The 19,075-nt window shown below is 44.4% G+C and overlaps 1 protein-coding gene across 1 annotated transcript; it reads left to right on the forward strand.

The window, feature by feature from the left end:
• The first annotated feature begins 1,228 nt into the window (after window positions 1-1,228).
• Window positions 1,229-18,934, forward strand: LOC119454107 (protein C12orf4 homolog). The gene is made up of 12 exons (XM_049667818.1): window positions 1,229-1,656; window positions 1,752-1,894; window positions 2,636-2,817; window positions 3,615-3,714; window positions 4,469-4,593; window positions 8,208-8,308; window positions 9,246-9,330; window positions 13,437-13,549; window positions 14,252-14,437; window positions 15,432-15,664; window positions 16,861-16,986; window positions 18,437-18,934. The coding sequence occupies exons 1-12, from the start codon at window positions 1,488-1,490 to the stop codon at window positions 18,518-18,520; spliced, it is 1,647 nt and encodes a 548-aa protein (XP_049523775.1). The 5' UTR covers window positions 1,229-1,487; the 3' UTR covers window positions 18,521-18,934.
• Window positions 18,935-19,075: the final 141 nt, after the last annotated feature.

Below are 19,075 nucleotides of genomic sequence, written 5' to 3' on the forward strand. Positions count from 1 at the left end.
TTTTTTGTTTCATTTTTTTTTTTTTCGTTTTGCAAGATCCATATCTAGTTGCCACATGTGCATGGGATGTACTCCTGACGTCAAAGTTTACCGGGACCCAGACACCATACATTTTTGATGCTTTTTGAAGACTAGCAATAGACTATTGTACAGTTGTGCTTAGAGCCTCCTGGACTTTGTACAGACTGGCCCACTGTTAAAGGGAACACGTATGCACAGCACATGGGATGGAAGTGCCGGGCTTTGCGGCAGATGACTTATCATCAGTAGTGCTGGCACTTATATATGCACCTGTGCAATGCATTGACACAGCTTCAGCTGGCACTTGCAGCTGTGTCAGCAAATTGAGAGCCACACATTAGAGCACCCTCTTTAATAGCTGACCGCACTGTATGTGCCACTGGCTTACTGCAATTTGGATGATCAGTACCATGTTGGCTGTCGAAAAAAATGTGGGAGTTCAGAGTACAGCTTGTGTGTACTAATGGCAAGCACAAAGCCTTCTTCCCGCTTAAAGCAACTTATGTAATCTATTAATCACTATAGTTGTGTAGAAGCATTTATCACAATGAAAACAGTTGGTTTGAAAACCTACTCCTGTTCTAACTGAAGTGTGTGTTTCATACTAATTAATGACATGCTGTAGCGACTAGAGGACTGCGTGTCTGTATTGTGATAATGTAAAAGACAGGTGAATGAATTGTGTCAAAATATCAATATTGCATGGAAACTTATTTCGTTAGATTCGTAAGTAATTGCAAGGGCAAATGATTCAGTGTTTTGAAGGTTGTGAAGGCACACTGCAGACTATGCTGATCAGCGAGCATTTATTTTTCTGTATGTAGGTGGGCCGCTAAAGCATCCATTCACTTGGTTGTTAGTTTTAAACCTAAGTGCGTTCAAATAGATTATTTTCTTCACAATCGCTATCTACGCGTCTACTGCGATGCTTACTACAACAATGAATGACTACGTAGCGCCACTGATCTATTTTTTTTATGTATTCGACATTACAATTATTTAATTAAGCCTTGGAGCTAAACTTAATCGACATTAGTGAGGACACCAATCAGGATAGCGGCCGTATCCAGCTTGTAACAACGACACCATGTTGACAGTACTGTTCCTGTTGTTCCTTTTTTATTTATGCTGGCCTAATCATCGCCTAAAACTTCTTCAATGCGTGGTGCCATGAAGAAAAAATGTGTTACGTGAACCTCTTCTGTCAAAATAAGCAGAAACACGCAATACGCGTCGCCCCACAATGGTCGAATGGGCGGATAGAAATCCAATCCGATCCACAAGTCAAGAAGGCGTGGTTTCGGAAGCGCCGATGCCGACAGAAAGTAGGAGTGCAAACTACTCTCGCGACTTACTGAAATGTAAAAAAAAAAAAAGCCTTTCGAAAATCGCCGCGCACAGATAACAGTCCATATTCCGGTGGAACAGCTGTCTTCCCGTAGAGCCTGCAAGGACAACCGTGCACGATGACCGCCGCTCCGGCAACAACCGAGCGAGACTTCGTCTGGTGCGCGTCCTATGCGAAGCGAGATTTTAAAGTGCAGCGCGCGATCCGCATCCCCAACGAGCTTCCCTTGAAGGAGATCGTCTTCCGAGTCATGCAGGAAGAGAAGCTTCCCTGCTACGTTGAAGACGGTGAGCGCGTTGTCCTCTGATCTAGCGCTGTGCGCAATGCGAGTTCTCATATGGGATCCAGTCATTTCGATCTAAAAGTAGCGGCGTTGCTGCAGATTTGACGAAGAGCCTGAGCGACTTCGTTTCCCGGGAAACCGAGCTATTCTACGATGAAGGAGCGACGGCGGCGATCGAAAAGTTCCGCAAGGACGGCGACGTCGCGACTCTAGCGGCGCGCTGGTCGCGGGACTTCAAAGAGGTGGGTGGCATTAGCGAATATAAAAACGAGGTCTCTGTGGGCTGCGGTTGGGTGGCCGTACAGAGTAATCTCGAAAGAAAGACATAATTGAGCTAGATTTCCTTTTGCCTGCAGAAGCGTGAGTACGGCACACTTTATGTGGTTCCGATCGTATATCTGCCTGTTTGACTTCTTTCTTTATGCAGTATATATTTATGAAGTTCTGTGTGTAGGCTGTGTGAGCACAACAGAAATGCCACCGAACAAAAAAAAAATAGCATATAGTTAATTTCTTAGAAGACTGTGGATCAGAGAGGCTTGAAAACAGTTTCCATACCTCTTTGAAAGGTATTGCATTCTGGGTGTATGCAGCCAACAGCACTCATTATAGACGTTTCGTGCCTATCAACCTACCAGCCTTTTACCACAGTCATCTGGAACGATTGGTTGTATCTTTCTTCTTTTAAGCCTTCAAGAGCACTTACACAGGCCAGCTGACATTGGGAACATAACCACAGCCGCATAGCTTCAGTTTTGGGCAGGGGACCAAAGCATAGCCATAAAGACAGAAATAAAGCTCAATCTCTTTACTCTGATTCATAATTTCTATTTGCATATGAAAACGATGCTCATATGAAACGTCAAGCCATTTCATAGTGCTTTTAACTGAGTATTTTTCAAAGTACGTTGCAGTCGCATTCTGTAAACTGCATTGGTTAGTTTGAAAAATTATGTGCGGCTCTCCCTTTTGCAACACTGCAGGAGCACCTATGCTATGCAAGCCCAGAGGAGGAGACCCGAGACAGCAAGTTCCCTACAATGTACCACACGCTCATACATTCGCCAGCACTAGACACCATGCTCAACTTGGAGCACAGCTATGCATTGGCCGTTGGCGACATGGTACGAGAACGTGATCAAACACTCAGCCACTTGCAGAAGAGGTAACCATTCTTCTCTGGTAAAAGCTTTCAGGGCGTGGTGAACCTCTTGCAGCACGAAAAGATGAGCAAGCTTGCCAACAGTCCCAAATTTTTCGTAAAGCTTATGAACTTGGGGTCATTCTATGATATCACGAATGTTGCATCATGTTTTACGCGAAATACGCTGTTGAAATATGAGACTGTAGTCGTTAAAAAAAAAAGTGTGGTGGTACCTGTGGTGCCCTCTTGTGGCAGCCCAAGACGCCGCATGCCAGAAGGGTACTTCTTTCGAACAAGATTATTCAGCTAAGCTCATGAAGCAGGCCAAATGGGTAATAGAAAAATAGCTTAGTAAGTGCACTATTATCTAAAAAAAGATGTGTTGCTTGCGAGTCCCTCCTGTTCAAAATTTGCAGCTGCTTGTGTGATGTGTGTAAAGCGAAATCATCATTAATATAGTGTGCATGCATCCCACTAAAGATGTATGCTCAGAGCAAATAAAAAAATAAAAATGCTTGCTATGCCCCCCCCCCCCCCCCCTTTTTTTTTCCACCTGTTTCTCATCTTGTGGGCAGGAATTTAAAAATTTTTGGTGTTCACAGGTTGGCAGGTTTGGATGAGGGGATTGAACAAGAATGTGATGCACATCAGCACCCGTACATATCACCTGCTCATCTATAACCCCTCGTATTTTCGCATTGCAAGACGCTCACCATCACCCAAAACCAATTAGCCCACAAAAAAGCCATTACAACTTTCAAGACAGTTGTGAGCTTGGCAGGTAGTGACCTAGCGATTCCTTCTTTTCCTCACTAAAGGCAGACGCAGGAAATGGAACGCTGTGTGCAGCAAGTTGGGCTTGGCCTCACTGATCGCGACATAAATGACATTGCAGCGAGACACTTTGAAGAAACTCAAGTAAGTCAACTTTGTACACCCTTATGTGTTGCAGTTAGGGCCCCCCCCCCCCCCCCCTTTTTTTTTATGTTGCAAAATTCATCTCTGATGACTGATCAACTAGCATTTCAGCATTATGGTGCATTGTGACACATATCTGAAGTTTGTACACATTTATTGTGACCTGACTTGAGACCTTAGGGATGATTGCGGGGGTCTTAGGGATGGCCTTGGGGGGATTTTGGTTCAAACCAATGCTGTCACTGGTTACCCATCTGTTATCACCTGCTTTCTTAAGGAATGAACTGCCCAGGGGACGGAGCGTGCTCCATGTAAATCCCGTTGAACCCTGTTGGTGCAACATAACCCTGCAAACTGTTTTAAGACAGTGAGCATGGGAGGTTTTATGCTGATGTACGATACGATACAGATCCCTCAATTTAAAATTTTGTGTGCATCTTGCGAATATGTGGTCAATTACACTTCCCATTCCTGTGGCCTGAGGTCTTATATACCTCACTAAAGAATGGATTTCATATCTCGTGACACTTAACTTTAACATAGCCTATTACAAACCACCTTTTCAAATATTAAAACGACATTGGAAAACAACTCCCTTATTTTTTTGTAGGCAATTCACCGCACTTGTGGAGCTGTAGTAGAATGCACGCATTACAACTGTGGTGTTCTTAGTTTGACCCCAATTTATGACAAGAACTTCTTGTCGTAATTTATGGCAAGAATTGTGACAAGAACTTTTTTTTTTTTTTCGCAGAGGGTATCTGACCAATGGGACAGCCGCATAGATTCGCTGAAGCAGACCCAGAAGAAGGAGTTTCGTGACTGGGTCCATACCGTCTACGAGGACTACATCATTTCCAAGGGCGGCCGTGGGTTTGGGTGAGATCACGAAAAATTATTGTGCACTCCCTAGGAACTGCAGTGTCTGTGAAACTAAGAGCGTGGCAACAGTGCGTGTGTATACAGCACAAAGAAAAATGAGGACAGGGGTACAAGGTGCAAGCGCCAATTAATTCTCTTAATTGAAAATTTCGTTATACTGAAGTTTTTGCATCTTTATAATCATTAGAAGCATATGGCTGTAGGACGGATTAAGAATTTTCAAGAATCACTAAAAGAGTGCAGCTGCAGAATCGATTAAGAATTTTCGGTTGTTTAATGAGTTTTGTCAAGTTTGCAGGACGTGGCATCCATGTGAGAACTCTCTACAGGAACATCAGATATGACAACGATAACTATTCCATATCTAGCATACTTGGAAACCACCTGACCAGCCACTTAAAATATATACTGGATGCAAAAACATTGAGGTAAACAATGGAGAACGTCATCCCGCCACATGGTGACATACTGACACAGAGGGCAAACACCCAAATGTCTACCTCGAAACTCGTTTTGCCAAAACACCCTACACATATTATTCAAATTTGCAGTGCTGAGCAGGTTCAATCAGAAGTATTTCAAGATGTTTGTGACACATTTAAAAAAATCATTATTTTCATCAGTGCTTTTGCTTTTGTGGTGTGCACAACAGTGCATCATAATGGATTGTCACCTCATTATATAAATTGTATCTGTCACGAATATACCTTCATTATATTCGTTATGAAGAACATATTCGTTATGTGCTGACATCGGTAGTAGACATTTTAGGTTTACTTCCACACGAAGCCAAGGAAAGCATAGGGGAAATTAAATGTTGCAATTGAACTCGTGGAATACATTTCCGCTCTTTTTTTTTTTCGAAATCATTATGCAGGAGACAGTGTAGTGAAATTTTTTATGCTGAAGGGCAAAAATAACGCTAAAAAAGGAAGGAAAATCATTTTAAATGAACTGTAGAAATGATAAGGAAAAGGGGAAGACAAAAAGAGGTAAAAGACATCTTATGGCACCTCTTCACAACCACAATCTCTCTGGTGGGAGCCGAACCCGCATCTTCCGCATTGTGCTGCCATGGCCATGAGGAGGCGCTGGCTAACACTCCCACGGCCAAATTTGGACGGGAGGACAGGTGCTACTGTAACTAAATTGGTAAAGCATTGCACACGTACGTGACACACGCATAACTTTCTCTTATTGGTGAGCTGTGGGGCTGACCAGTGGATTTGCGCTAATCAAAAGACAGAAAAAGAAATCTGAACATGGCCTCGGGCAAAAGGAAGACTTACACAGCTCTTTATTCAGGGATGAGATTGAGATGATTCGGGCTGCAGCGTGCATACTTGCTGTCTCAATGCTACAAATAAATAAACTGTTGGCAGACAACGCTCCTACATGTTTTATTTTGTGCTTTGCGCCTTTGTCTTAGTTGGAGCGATGAGTTAACTAGCCCAGACAACTGGCAGTAGTTCCATTGACACTTCCAGTTAGTGGTAAATGAGCAGTACGTGCTCGGTGGGCTCGCCCTGGCTACGCCTCTGTATCACGCGTACATTGTTTTTTGCGTTTTGTCGGGTACCGTTTGTCAACAGATTGTCACTGTTATTGATTTGTCACTGATTGCTAAACTACGACGTGGCAATATTAACTGGAACAACAATGCATTTAAAGGACTTGTGCGTATGTGCACATGTAAGTTAACCGCAAAAGTTTATGAACTGCGGGATCTGAGAAAACCTTTGGATTTCCAAGCAGTTAAATGTGCTATGAAATGCATTGGTGTTCCAGTTAAGTTTTCGAAAAGTGTCTCCCTAGCAGTTTGAGACGATATTAACTGCAACAACAATGCATTTAAAGGGTTTATCGTGTGTATGTGCCCATTTAAGTGAACTTCAAAAGTTTATGGACCGTGGGATCTGAGGAAACATCGAACTTCAGTGCTGTTTGTTACTGTATCCACTAAAACCTTGCAACAGTATGTTTGTACAGTATAGACCACTTATAACGTAACCGCTTATAGTGCAGGACCGGATATAGTACGGTCTTTTCAGACTCCCGTTAATTTTCCCATAGCACTCCATGTATACGCATACTGCTTACAGTGCAGCCGCGTGAGACGAAATACTGGTTATAATGCGGCTTCCGCAGGAAAATCTCGCCGACAAGGGCGGCAGCGAGCACGCTTCTCAACAAGCTGCGTGCTGCCGGCCGGTGTATGCATTATTCAATGCAATCAAACTCTCGTTAATTTGGACTTATTTGGCCGCACATCAGTTAATTCGGACTACTTTCGGAGCTCGGTGAGCGCGGAGCGCCGCAAATGTGCTACGCAAAAGAGCAAGAACGGCGCTAGCGTCCAACCGAAACGAAGCGGCGGAGTCCGCATCGCCACAGCCATCAGTTGAAATCGTACGTGAATGACAGCAACCGCGGAACGCTTCGAGCCTATTTGTGTCTTTAAAGCCTGTACTCTTGCGTTTACCGCCGTGCATAACACCGTGTTGGCCGCGGGCTTTCGTAACTGCGTAGTCATCATCCACGGTCGCGTCGATAGCGGCCGCGGTTTTCTCCGCAGTGGTTGCGGCGAACAGTAGTTTCATTTTTACTTGGTACGCGCATCGGCCGCGTGCCTAAAGAACTGCGTAGTCGCTATCGATGATCACATAGATAGCAACCGTGGTTTCGACTGCAGTTGTTGCAGTGAATGGTAGTTAATTCGTCCAGACTCGGTGCGTGCTTCGGGCGCGTGCCTTCAGCACCGCAAAGTCGCCGTTCATAATCGTGTCGATAGCGGTCACGGTTTTTTCCACAGCGGTTGCGGCAAACAGTTGTTTCGTTTTGACTCGGTGTAAAACTGTCGAGCTTGAAGAGCACCGGCTACATCGCTATTATGTTTTCGCCAACTAACTGGTGAAAACGTAATCGCGATGTGCGCGCTATAGTACAAAGCGTGTCTACATGCTTGGTCTACATGTTTTTCATACGTACAGGGCTTGAAACTCGTTGTTTTGGTTATAGTGCGGTACCGCTTATAGTGCAGATATTCGTGACTCTGTCGACTTACGTTATAAGCGGTCTACACTGTATATACATAGTTAGCACATGCGTTACTTCTGGTCTGTTACGCGAGTGTGTCCGTCATTGCTAGGTCTGCTGCGTTGTTGTTGATTTGATGTTTCTGCTGGCACCATCATCATCCCAATCTGCGCAGTTTTCTATTACCGCACAAGAAGTAACACTGCCTAGAAGCCAAAATGTGCAGAACCAGGCATATATAGGTCTGCACCGTTTGCCAAAAGTGATAACAGAGCAGTGCAAGCACACAGTGATGTTGGAATAAATTGTTGCCTGTGGCTAGCCCGAACACCAGAATAAATCGGAATCATTTCCAGACCTTTTATGACATCTATCCAGATTTAAGCAATATATTCATGATTGAGGGCAGTGCAAAGGGACAAACATGGCACCTTCGCCGTGTTTGTCATCTCGTTTTCTTCGTCATCGTTCCTTGCGCTGCTCCCAACCATGAATCAAAAACCAATGTGTTCAATTTTCTGCTTGTCTGAACATATCCGTGTGCTCGTCTGAACACAGCTGTTTTTTCATTGCAGGGAACGGTTGCGAGCAGCATCGAAGTCGCTGGCAGGGCACGATGTGCAGAATTGGACACCGCCTCCTCCTCGGCCTTCCGAGAGTTTTACCATTCACTTGGGTAAGCTACTGCCAAGCTGCTCTGCGAACTTCAAAACTTCACTTGACGATCCAGAATGGGAGACAGCAGAAACTTAATTTAACGAGCCCTTGCAATTCAGAATAAGACTATTGTGGCTAAAATATGGCCACATCATCTTGTCAACAGATGTGAGGTGTCAGTGAAAGATCGGCAGACTGAAATGGCCGCCTGCTGCAATGGCTGTGGCGTTCTGCTGCTGCTGAGGTTGAAAGTTTGATTCCCTGCCACCGTGGCAGTATTCTGATGGATGACGGGGAGATGATGCAAAAGTGCTCTTGTACTGTGCTTTGGGCACACGTTAAGGAAATCTTGGGGCCAAAATTAATTCCGAGTCTTCCACTGTGGCGTTCCTCATAGCCCACTGTGCAGTTTTGGAACGTCGACTACCACAATTTAATTGAGTTGAGCGACATGACTGATGGAGGCCCATGTGTTGGTCTCAGAAGTTCTGCTAAAGAAGGTGCGCTTCAAATTTACTGCGACAACAGTTGAGGGCTGGAAACTGGGTTGGCTGTGTCTATTCTTTCGTACTTTCTGTGACACCGTTGTTGCCAAGCCTTTGTCGTCAGGCCACCTTCTCTACCCTCGCCATATGGCTAACAGAACAAAACCACCACTGAAAATTGATCTCATGCTCCTGCGGCAAGGTGCGAGTCGGATCTGCTAGCCACCGAGCTATGACGCACTATTCGCGCTTGGCAGTTTGTGTGGGGCTTTGTGTGTCATGCAGGCTCTGAGAGCGGTGGTGTCTGTGCATGTGTTTCAAGAAGTTGTGGCAGGCAGTAGGGAGAGCATGCTGCTCTCGCAGTCAATGATGTCAGAGCTGGAGTCAGTCGCTCAAGTCTGCTGATTTCTTATTTGTACACACATGTCTCACACATTCTTTTTTTCTGCATTGGTTGCTGACGTCTTGCAGGCTCTCAGCTGAAGGTGATGCACAACCTCAGACTGCTGTCGGCCAACATCCTTGACCTTTGCCGTCATGTCACATACGGCATGGGGTGAGTTATCACTCTGCTCGTACGTTGCATGGACAGTGGATGCTTCTAGTTTCACGAAGCATCATTGTTTGCAACGTGTTATGTGCTTAAAGCTTTCGCGTTTCTGATCTGCAGGCTGTAAATATCACACTGCCTGATTCATATCATTGGCAACTTATGTTCCATATTTGTCTAAGGCTAACTTCTAGCATAATTCATGTCGCAGGTGGTGTGTACAGTAGAACCGCCTTGATATGTCTCTAATGAGACCACAAGAAGGGACTTTCATAGACTTGTAGGAACCAGGACAATGTAACAGTCAAGAACAATCTAAGCTGTGTGGGCTTTGCACTTGAGAATGTATCTTGTGACAGTCCACTACATTATCTGTTCTTCTTCTCTCACCATTCACTGTGCCAAGTTTCAGACACTGCCAGTGGTGGCAGCGCAGTGGCATCCGAGGTAATGACAAAGTGGTAAACGGAATGGGAAATGAAATGGGCTGCTATAAAATATGGCCCTTAGACTGCGCATATGCGATGCACAATGCAGGAAAACGAAAGAGTTGGCTACATACCAATGGAGTTTTACTGGTGTTTCATCTCAAGCTGTTAAGTAATATTTAAAATGACAGAGAGCTGAGCAAGTTGGTAGGGATTGAGATCTAGATTAATGTCTTGTGTGAAGAGGAATTGTGATGCTTAAACTGTTCGTATCTTACAGGAGTGGCCATACATGTCCATGATTGAGTAGTTGGTGCTGCCTTCCAATCGGCGTGCACAGATACCGTATATACTCGATTGTAACACGAGTTTTTTTCCTGATTTTTGCTACCTGAAGTTGATCCTCGCATTACAATCGAATACCGAAATTAAAGTTGTCTAAAAAGTGCAGTGATGCACCCAATTCTAATGAACGAGTGAAATGTGCGAGTGAAAGTGTGTGATGGACGCGCGCTTCCACGGAGAGCGAACGCACGGTGGAGAGCAAACGCGAAGTCTTCCGTCGTGCGAAAGGTCATGGGGGGATGGGAGGGAGGGAGCGGAGGCGACGTTTAGCTGCGGCACCAAATGCATATCTTGCGACCGGGCGCAAAGGGAGCTGGTGACTCAATCTCCCATGTGAAAGGAGGAAAGCCGGAAGGCAGCGCGGGAGGGAGGGGCGTGGCTTCTACTCTGCCACCAACTACGTACTTGTACTTTGCCCGGCTTCGGGCTCTCGCGCGCACCATATCTTGAAAGCGATCTCCACACGGCTCTTACCTTTATACGGGCTGTGCTTTCACCGCTCAGTTTCCAGTCAAGCGATACGCTGCACGAACCTTCGGTCGCTGCTGCTGGCATGCTTGCTTACGCTAGCGTTTTGACCGCGGTTGTGCGCGGTCATCGAATGTTATCTATTCATGTTTGCTTGTGCATGCTCACACCATGCTTGTTAATTCAGTTAGTAAGTGAATGTGTCCAAGTTTATAAATTCGATAAAACTACTGTCCTTACTCCGTATAGCTTTGTACTAATTTGCTTTCGTAATTGACGAAGGCTCTCGGGCAAAAGTGCAACTTTTTTATGCATCCGTTGGTCTCGCGTTACTTTAGCGGTTTTCTTTTTTTGGACGCAACGAACAGTCACCCCTCACATTACTTTCGCGGTTTTATTTTTTCTTGATGGACGCAATGAAAAGTCACCCCTCGCGTTACAATTGCGGTTGTGTTACAATCGAGTAAACACGGTAGTTTTTGCATCTTGCTTCTTTTCTGCCACTGCGTGACCTTTCAGTTTATGGTTGGCATTTGTGTCCATGCCTTGCATACCTGCCTTTGAGTGGCTTTGATGTTGCCATATAACAGCTGTTGCAGCTAAGAACACCTACTGTAACAGGCATGGTAACTGCTGCTGAAGTGGATGCGATAAAGCTACTGGCACTAAAGGAACGTTAGCAGTTAGTTAACAACATTTATTTACTTAGTTGCAAGTCTGCAACTGCGTTGTCCCCTTCCCCACATTGTTTTGTTGTAGTATGAAGTTAGGCAAAGTTTGCGAGCCATTATATGTACAGTACAGATATTGCCTGTCTAACCTCATTTACGCAATCTGACAAGTCTTGCAGCTCTCATTACTTTTCGGAAAAATTATGTGAATACTTTTCCTGTTGTTAAGAGCACACAAAGTCCCAATGAGCCTTGTAAAACTGTTAGAAGCCACAATTGGGGCCAGTTGTTTATACATTGTTTTGGATAAATATACTGTTGCGAGAGAGGTATTCGGACAAAGGGTTTATTTACATTGCAGTCGACTTCTGTGAATTCAACTCTGACAGGATTGATGAAATTGATTGTGCTATTTGGTGGGTCAAATTAAATGAGATGCAGAAAAAACGTTAGAACGCAAGCCGACTAATTTGGTAGTATTTGCCTGATTCTCGCATGTTTCCGAATCAAACGTGCGCACCTTCTATGTGTCCAAAGTAGAAGACTGACATTAAAGCTCCTAAACAGTTAGAAATCGAACACGCACCCGATTCTTTAGCTAGAAAAATTTGCAAGAATCTATTGTGTTGTACAATGGTGTCCAGTTTCTAAAGTCAGCTTCGCCGCTAACACAGCTGTGTTATGTGGTAAAGCAATGAATGCAGCAAACGTGGTTTTGGTTTTGTGTCCAATTGCACCGCGCGGGCAATTTTCGGCCCAAATTTCATGGAAAAAAAATACATGCTAGAATCAGGTAAATACCGTAAACAGACATTGTGAGCTCTACAGCTATTGCTTGAAAATCTTCCTAGAGCAGGCTGAACATAGGCGTTTTCAACGGGAGATGATATATATTCAACGCATTCACTCTAAGCTCCACCGAGACAGACGCTGCCACTAAAGGGGTTGCTCTTGGGGTCACCGTAGGGGCCAGGCGCATGTATGCTGACTGGTCAAATTCGAATTATCTGGTGAAGGCCAATTTTAGAATTGAAATAAAGAAAGTGTGGGGCCACAGAAATGCACGGGCACTGGCCGGGTCCTTTGGTCGGAATCGAATTAACCAAAATATTGAATTAACCAGAGTTGAATTAACGTAAATCTACTGTATTGACATGAGGCGCAAAGCAGCGCCACTACAACAAAGATGATGGACCGATAGATACCACCTTGTTTTCTTTCTTGTTCGCTATATATTTCAACAGCTTCTTCTATGTTGACAGAATAACTGACTCATAACAATAGCATTTTGTAGCATAAGAACGATACAGAATACAATTTCAAAGCAGGACACAAATCACGCAGAGCAGGCCATGTGGTGTGTGTGCTATTGTGAAGTTGTTTGCTGTACCGTTTTAAAGTGAAACATTCATTGCCTTTTCCCCCTACTTTGTGGGTGCCAGCTGTCTTGCCAAGTACGCACATTTGGGGGGGGGGGTCTCACACAAGCTGTCAAGAACTAAAGAGACCATTGTGTTCGATGGATCTGAACCAGGTTACCTTAGCAAAATATCCTAATTCCCTACTGACTAGGCCAAAGATACATTCATGGCATGATTGAATAATGATCTGACCACTGTTTTTCTCTTGTGAGACTACATCACTTTCATGATTGGCCAATTTTACCCAGTCCACTACCTTTGTGATCGGCTCAAGCCATGATGGAACATGCTGTAGAATTTCTTTGCCAGTGTGCAATAAATCAGTCATGCCATTGCCGTCGCAGTATCGATGCCATCATTAAGCCATTGTCATTGTGCTGTTGCGTGGCTGTTGTTGTCACGCACATGTTTGCGTCACACTGGCATGTAGTGCCATCTGGTTACACTTTGCGCAATCACAAATGATGCTAGATAGCCAGCTACCTGCAAAATGCTTTGATTGATAACATTGGTTCCTGCCGTGCATGAGATCTGCATAATTTTTTTGTGATAGAAGACACTTGTCTGAAACAACAAAACCAGATGGTCTTGCTCCTCCTTCTTTGCTTGTTAATAACTCTCCTTCCTTTAAAGGCCTCCTTTTCCTATAGTTGCGTAAGTCGTTTCCACCTGTAGGTGTGACGGTGTAGTTGTGGTGGTGTGTGCTGTCCAAAATTATTGACATTCACATTTGTGTCGATTACTAAATGTTGCTGTCATGTTCTAAATTGTGTGCACAGAGTTCCGGCACCGCAGAGGTTGCAGATGGCCATGTCGCTCTACTCCAACAGCCTCTCAGGCATTGTCCTGCTTGTCGACAACCGGATCAACTCATATGTTGGCATAAAGAGAGGTACCATGCTACTACGCATTACCTGTAATATAATTTTGTTTTCTGAGTGTGTTAAAGCCATTAGCCTGAAACACCCCTCAGGCTTTAGTAAAAATATTTATCTAGTTAGCAGTGTTTTTATTAATTGAGAAAGCACCATTAAAGCTATAAAAAAAATTTTCTCCTGAAAGGTGCTCAGTATCCAAGCTTTTAGCAGTCAGAACAAATAAAATCTTGCTGGGTGCATGTAGCCATGCCTCTGCAGATCGTCTATGACGAACTGAACAGTTGAGGTATTTAGTTTCTGAAGATTTAGTGGATTTTCATTAATCTGAACTTCTGATATGAGAAAACAGATGTCCAAGATCCTTTTTTGTTTGTCTCAAGAAATGTGGTATACTTTGACAAGGCTGTGATCTCAAGAATTTCGATGCACTGCGACTGCTCATTCAAAATGCCGAAATACATTTGCAAGCTCTTTATTGTGGGCAGTTATAGCAAATCAACCAAAAAAGAAGGCTTCTCAAGTGCAAAAGAATTTTGTTGCCTTGACACGAGTTTTCATTCTAGTTGCAAGAATGACTCTGCATTCTTGCTTGCCTGCAAGTACAAGCGCGAGTGTGGTGAATTGTTCAGCTCACAGGCACTCGTTGCATGAGTTGAGAAATTTTCGCTAGACTGTGCTTGATTCTAACAGTCGGCAATGACGCTTCTGCTCTACAGAGTTTGCAGCCATCTGTCATGAATCGACAGAGCTGCACTTTCCGGACTTGGATGAACAGCTGGAGACCATCCGAACCAAAGCCCGTGAGGCGAGTGAGATTCGAGCTGCAGCGAGTCTGTCGGGATCAGACGGCAGCTCGAGCCACTCCAGTCGCCGGTCCAGCTTTTCTGGGCAGGACAGTTCGGTGAGACTTGCTGTTTATTTCTTACGCTTGCCCCGAAACATACTGAACGATTGTTATTTCAAATCGTTTTTATGAACACATTCAGGCCTTTAATAAAAAAAAAAGAGAAAACAAGACATAAATACGCTTAACTTGAAGTGTTAACTGAATAAAACTTCGAATAAAAAATACTATTCAGTGTAAAATAGGAATATCTTTCATGCCTTTCCAGAAACTGACTGAGTGTCTTGAGGGTAAAACGCAAATATTTTTTACCAGAAACCCAGAAACACAGGCAGCAAGCTCCCTCATTAGTCCCCAGTCTGTCTCTCTCTTATTCATCTAATCAACATTGTCTATAACAAATAATAAGCCCATCAGCTGATTCACAGGTGCGCACAGCTGGCTGAAGCAAGAAGATAATATGCGTAGTGTATTAGCTTACGAGTTCTGTAATGAGGCAACAGCCTGTTCATCCTGTATGATATTTGCCGCTGATCAGCAGGGTGCGCTGAGGAACGCCACTGGAGTTTTTCAATTATTTTTATGCTTCTTGTTCCTTATCATTCTTTTCCAAGTCCCGTTGTCTTCTTGCATTGCGTGCATTCACCAAGCCGCCACATTTCACCATTTACTCGTGTATAAGCTGGCCCAGCTATGGACCCCGTTCTTTGTCAAATTGAACGGGGATTGTTGAATGCACGTGATAGCACTCGTCGCTTGCACAAGATGTGCAAGTAATTGCTCAAGCATTCTTGCGCGTCTACACTGTGTTTTTTTTACAAAGCACACTGCCTGTGCATGTATTGACTAGTGAAAAACGGCTCTGCTGCCATTACTATTCCGTAGCATAGTGGCATTAGTGACTCAAGAGAAAGGATTTGGTGTCGTATATATTTCCCTCTTTGTAATCATTTAATCCTTAACACACGGCAGCCATTTTCGGTTGGCGTGAAGCTAGACGAGGTAGAGATCGCGTGAATGCTAAAGATCAGGGTTCGTTGTTCCCTGCAGGTTCTCAGGGCCGAGCCCAACGTTGCAGACGGGCGACTTCTACGTCACGCGCCATTCGAACCTGTCCGAGGCCCACATCGTGTTCCACGTTGTCAGTGACGACTCGCTACGACTACCGGACATAAGCTCACGGCACCCCATCATCCTAGGGTTGCGCAACGTGCTCCGGGTGGCGCACGAGCGTGATGTCTGCAATGTGACTCTGCCCTTGCTGCTCGTTCATGAACTGTCCGAGGTACGCAAGTGCTGTGTCATGTTAGAGCAGTGGAACCATTCTCGCATCTAAACCTTGGGAAATTCTTTTTTTTCACATGGTATTCTCACGATACCAGCCATAGACAAGTTAAGTAGTTTGTTATTTGTCTAGCAGTTAAATCTTACAGTGAGCATTTACTTTCTGCAACAAGATTGAAACAGGCTACACTTAAAGCAGAAAGCTGAGCTAGTTGAAACTTGGATATTTCAGACGCTTCCAGCGTTTAAAGGAAAAAAAGAAAACGCCTTAGAAGAAGACACATCGACACTTGCAATTCAGCAAGCAATGCTGTCAGTAACCCAACACTTACAACAACATTAACAACATTACTCACAAATTCATTTAGAATTCTGTGTTTGTAACTGTGCTTATACATTGCAGACAAGTAAAGAGGGTGAAGGCAGCCATACTGCTCACACATTGGATATAGAGCACGCCTCGAGAAACTCTGGGTAGCATGCGCATGCATGAATCTTTAATAAAGGTTGTTTTAATTTAGTTGAAGTTATCAGGGCCAGTCTTTGAGGCTGCAGCTTATATCAAAGATTTTTTTAAAATGCATACGAGCTATTTTTCCACTTGTAAATTATGACATATCACGCTTCTACAGCAAGCAACAATAATGAGGAGATTCAAGGGGCTCCATTTTCTGTTATTTGCAATTACGTGAAGAAAACAGACAATGAGAAAGCATAGTGGAAATTAATTTAAATGTCGAAATAATAAGGAAAAGGGAAATGAAAATGTACGAAAAGACAACTTGCCGCAGGTGGGAGCCATACCCACATCTTTTGCATTATGCTTGCAGTGCTTTATCATATATGCTACCGCAGCGGCCATCTTCCCGTCCACTTTCTTGGGTATTTGCGTACAAGATTAGTCCCGAGAGTGTTAGACAGTGCCACTCACGACCAAGGCAGCAGACATGGAACATCTTTTTTAACTGCAGGCGTTGCATGGTATGCGAGCTTAGGAGCCAGCAACTGGCCAATAAACCCTCATATACTACCTCGTGGCATCAAGGCAGCTGAAGCCGAGGCCCTCGCTACACAATGAGAGAGAAAATCGGAGGGGGGGAGGGGGCTTGATTTTCTTGTTAGCTACAACCATATGGTTGTACTTTTGCAGTGTATTTCATGCTGCCGTCTGTTCACTTCTGTGCTATGTCTGCCCAGGAAATGACGATCCCTTGGTGCTTGAAGCGGGCTGAACTGGTGTTCAAGTGCATAAAGGGCTTCATGATCGAGATGGCTTCGTTGGTCGGTGAAGAAACGCGGACAGTCCAATTCCTCGTGCCTCAGGTAGCATGCAGTGCCTTCCCCTGCTGCATGACACGCTGCAAACTTCTTCAACTGTGCAGTAATAATCCCGCGGTCACGTAATTACGATCTTTCATTTTTTGGCAAATCCTGTCCCTGCGAGTTTCCGATGAATCGCAGATGAATGCAACTTCCACGATTGGCCGGCAACACTGAACACCGCAGCGACAGCCTGTGGTATCCTGTGTTACCATTCTCTGTTTTGTTGTATTAATCCTGCATCATTTTGAGTAATGTACTGAACCAATTCTCTTTGATAAAGTACTTTTGCGCCCTTCCTGGCGGTTGACTGTACCAATCAAAGCACTGGAACATCAATGAATGTGTATATGACTGTCTGCTGTGCCCTACCACTAAGTTTTGGATCTTAAGTTATTGAATCATGCAGATCAACAATCAGCAACTATTATTAGAAAAAGCTTAAGAAGGCCTACCCAATATTAGGAGGCATCTACCATATATTGTCTCACTGCTGGGCATGCACAAAAAACCAAACCTCAGCCAGCACTGCATCTAAGTTAGTACAGTTGCCGACCGATAATGTGGACTTGCTTGATTATTCAGGCGGCTCTGCGACACCGCCACTAGCCCCATAGACCTAATGTATAAGGACGACCGAAATTTCGGACACCTTATAGCGTCCTGTGCGATAATTCGAACTCTTGACTGCACGACTGTGTGCCGATTTGGCCACTGAGTCGAGATTTGGTCACTGTGTGCCGAGTTGGCCACTGAAAATTATATTTTCATTTTGATACGTCGCCGGCGCCTCTTCGAAACAGAAACTGGTGAAGCCTAGTTTATGTAGTAGTCGCCAATTAGAATTCGGTGCATGGTCTATATAGTGACTGCATGACAATGGTAGAGATACGGGCTGCAATTTGGAGCAAATGCTTCTCGCTTGATGGCCGACTGACCCCTTTGATAGCATGTGCGGAATATTGCTCTGACCACTGACAAAGCGCAAAAAGCCTAAGAACATAAAAGGCATATGCATTGCTAGAAAATCGCGGCCACGAAATGTTTAGGCAAGTGTATGTGCATGCAGTAAAATGTTGACAAACTTGGGCCGTATTCTTGGACGATCACTGACGTGACCAGCACCAGAGGCTTCGACTGCTGTTCGTCTTGCACTGGTCACGTGAAAGATAGCATGCTTGGCACTGAGCCAAGACTGCTTATAGACACCGAAGTATCTTGCACTAGTGATGCGAAATTGAAGGTATCCCTGAAAGTGACGATCTGAGAATACGGCACACCTTTTTAGGCCACTTGTTGAATAAAATAATTTATTTTTGGGCGAATCCTGTATTTCAGACATCCAATTATTTGGACTTTCTGACGGTCCCCGTTGAAGCCGAATTATCGGTCGGCAACTGTATTCATAGCTTGAAGCTTCCTATTCTGAAACTCACTGTTGTCTGTTTTGCAGGGCATTTCAGAAGACCTCTTTGCCAGCCTCTCTGGAATGCTGTCGTCAATCTTCAGAGTCTCCAATCCACTTGTACTGAAGTGACGCATTTCGATGACATATGCGTGCCTCGAAGACCATGAGAGAAAGATGTTCTTGGACACTAGTGTCATTTTTAGACTGAACGACCGGCACTATCTTGACCAGCATGTCACTAGCCCACCTTGACAGGGGGCACAAGAGGCAACATGTGATGATAGTTTTGACAGTGTCAAGTGCATAACCACCAAGAAAGAAAAAGAACAAAGGTGCTGTTCTGAAGAGTGTAAATATCCGGTGCTTTATTACGATGAGGATTGCCATTACATTAATCACCTACAGAATGACCTGCTCCCCGTCGTGAACACTCCGGTGCATTTCGTACCATATTCATTATTGTGATATGTTCAACATAAGGTGCAGCATCTGCACCTACTACTGTGATCAACGCTGTACGTTATTAAAACATTTCTTTGCAATTTTGGCCTTCTACAGCTTGCTTCTTATTTATTTCAAGCACCACACTTTGTCCAGAGTGCATTATTCAGAGGCATGTCACACTACTGGTCATGCTTTCTACTTGCCGTCATCTCCTGCGACATGTGGCTGGTCTTGGCTTGC

This window comes from Dermacentor silvarum, chromosome 5 (genome assembly GCF_013339745.2).
Source record: "Dermacentor silvarum isolate Dsil-2018 chromosome 5, BIME_Dsil_1.4, whole genome shotgun sequence".
Taxonomy (NCBI): Eukaryota; Metazoa; Arthropoda; class Arachnida; order Ixodida; family Ixodidae; genus Dermacentor; species Dermacentor silvarum.

Bases quoted from the DNA above. Each gene is read 5' to 3' on its own strand.
- LOC119454107 (XM_049667818.1), top strand. From the start codon at position 1,488: ATGACCGCCGCTCCGGCAACAACCGAGCGAGACTTCGTCTGGTGCGCG. The intron at 1,895-2,635 runs GTGGGTGGCATT...GCAACACTGCAG, and splicing joins GGTCGCGGGACTTCAAAGAG to GAGCACCTATGCTATGCAAG. The intron at 4,594-8,207 runs GTGAGATCACGA...TTTTCATTGCAG, and splicing joins AAGGGCGGCCGTGGGTTTGG to GGAACGGTTGCGAGCAGCAT.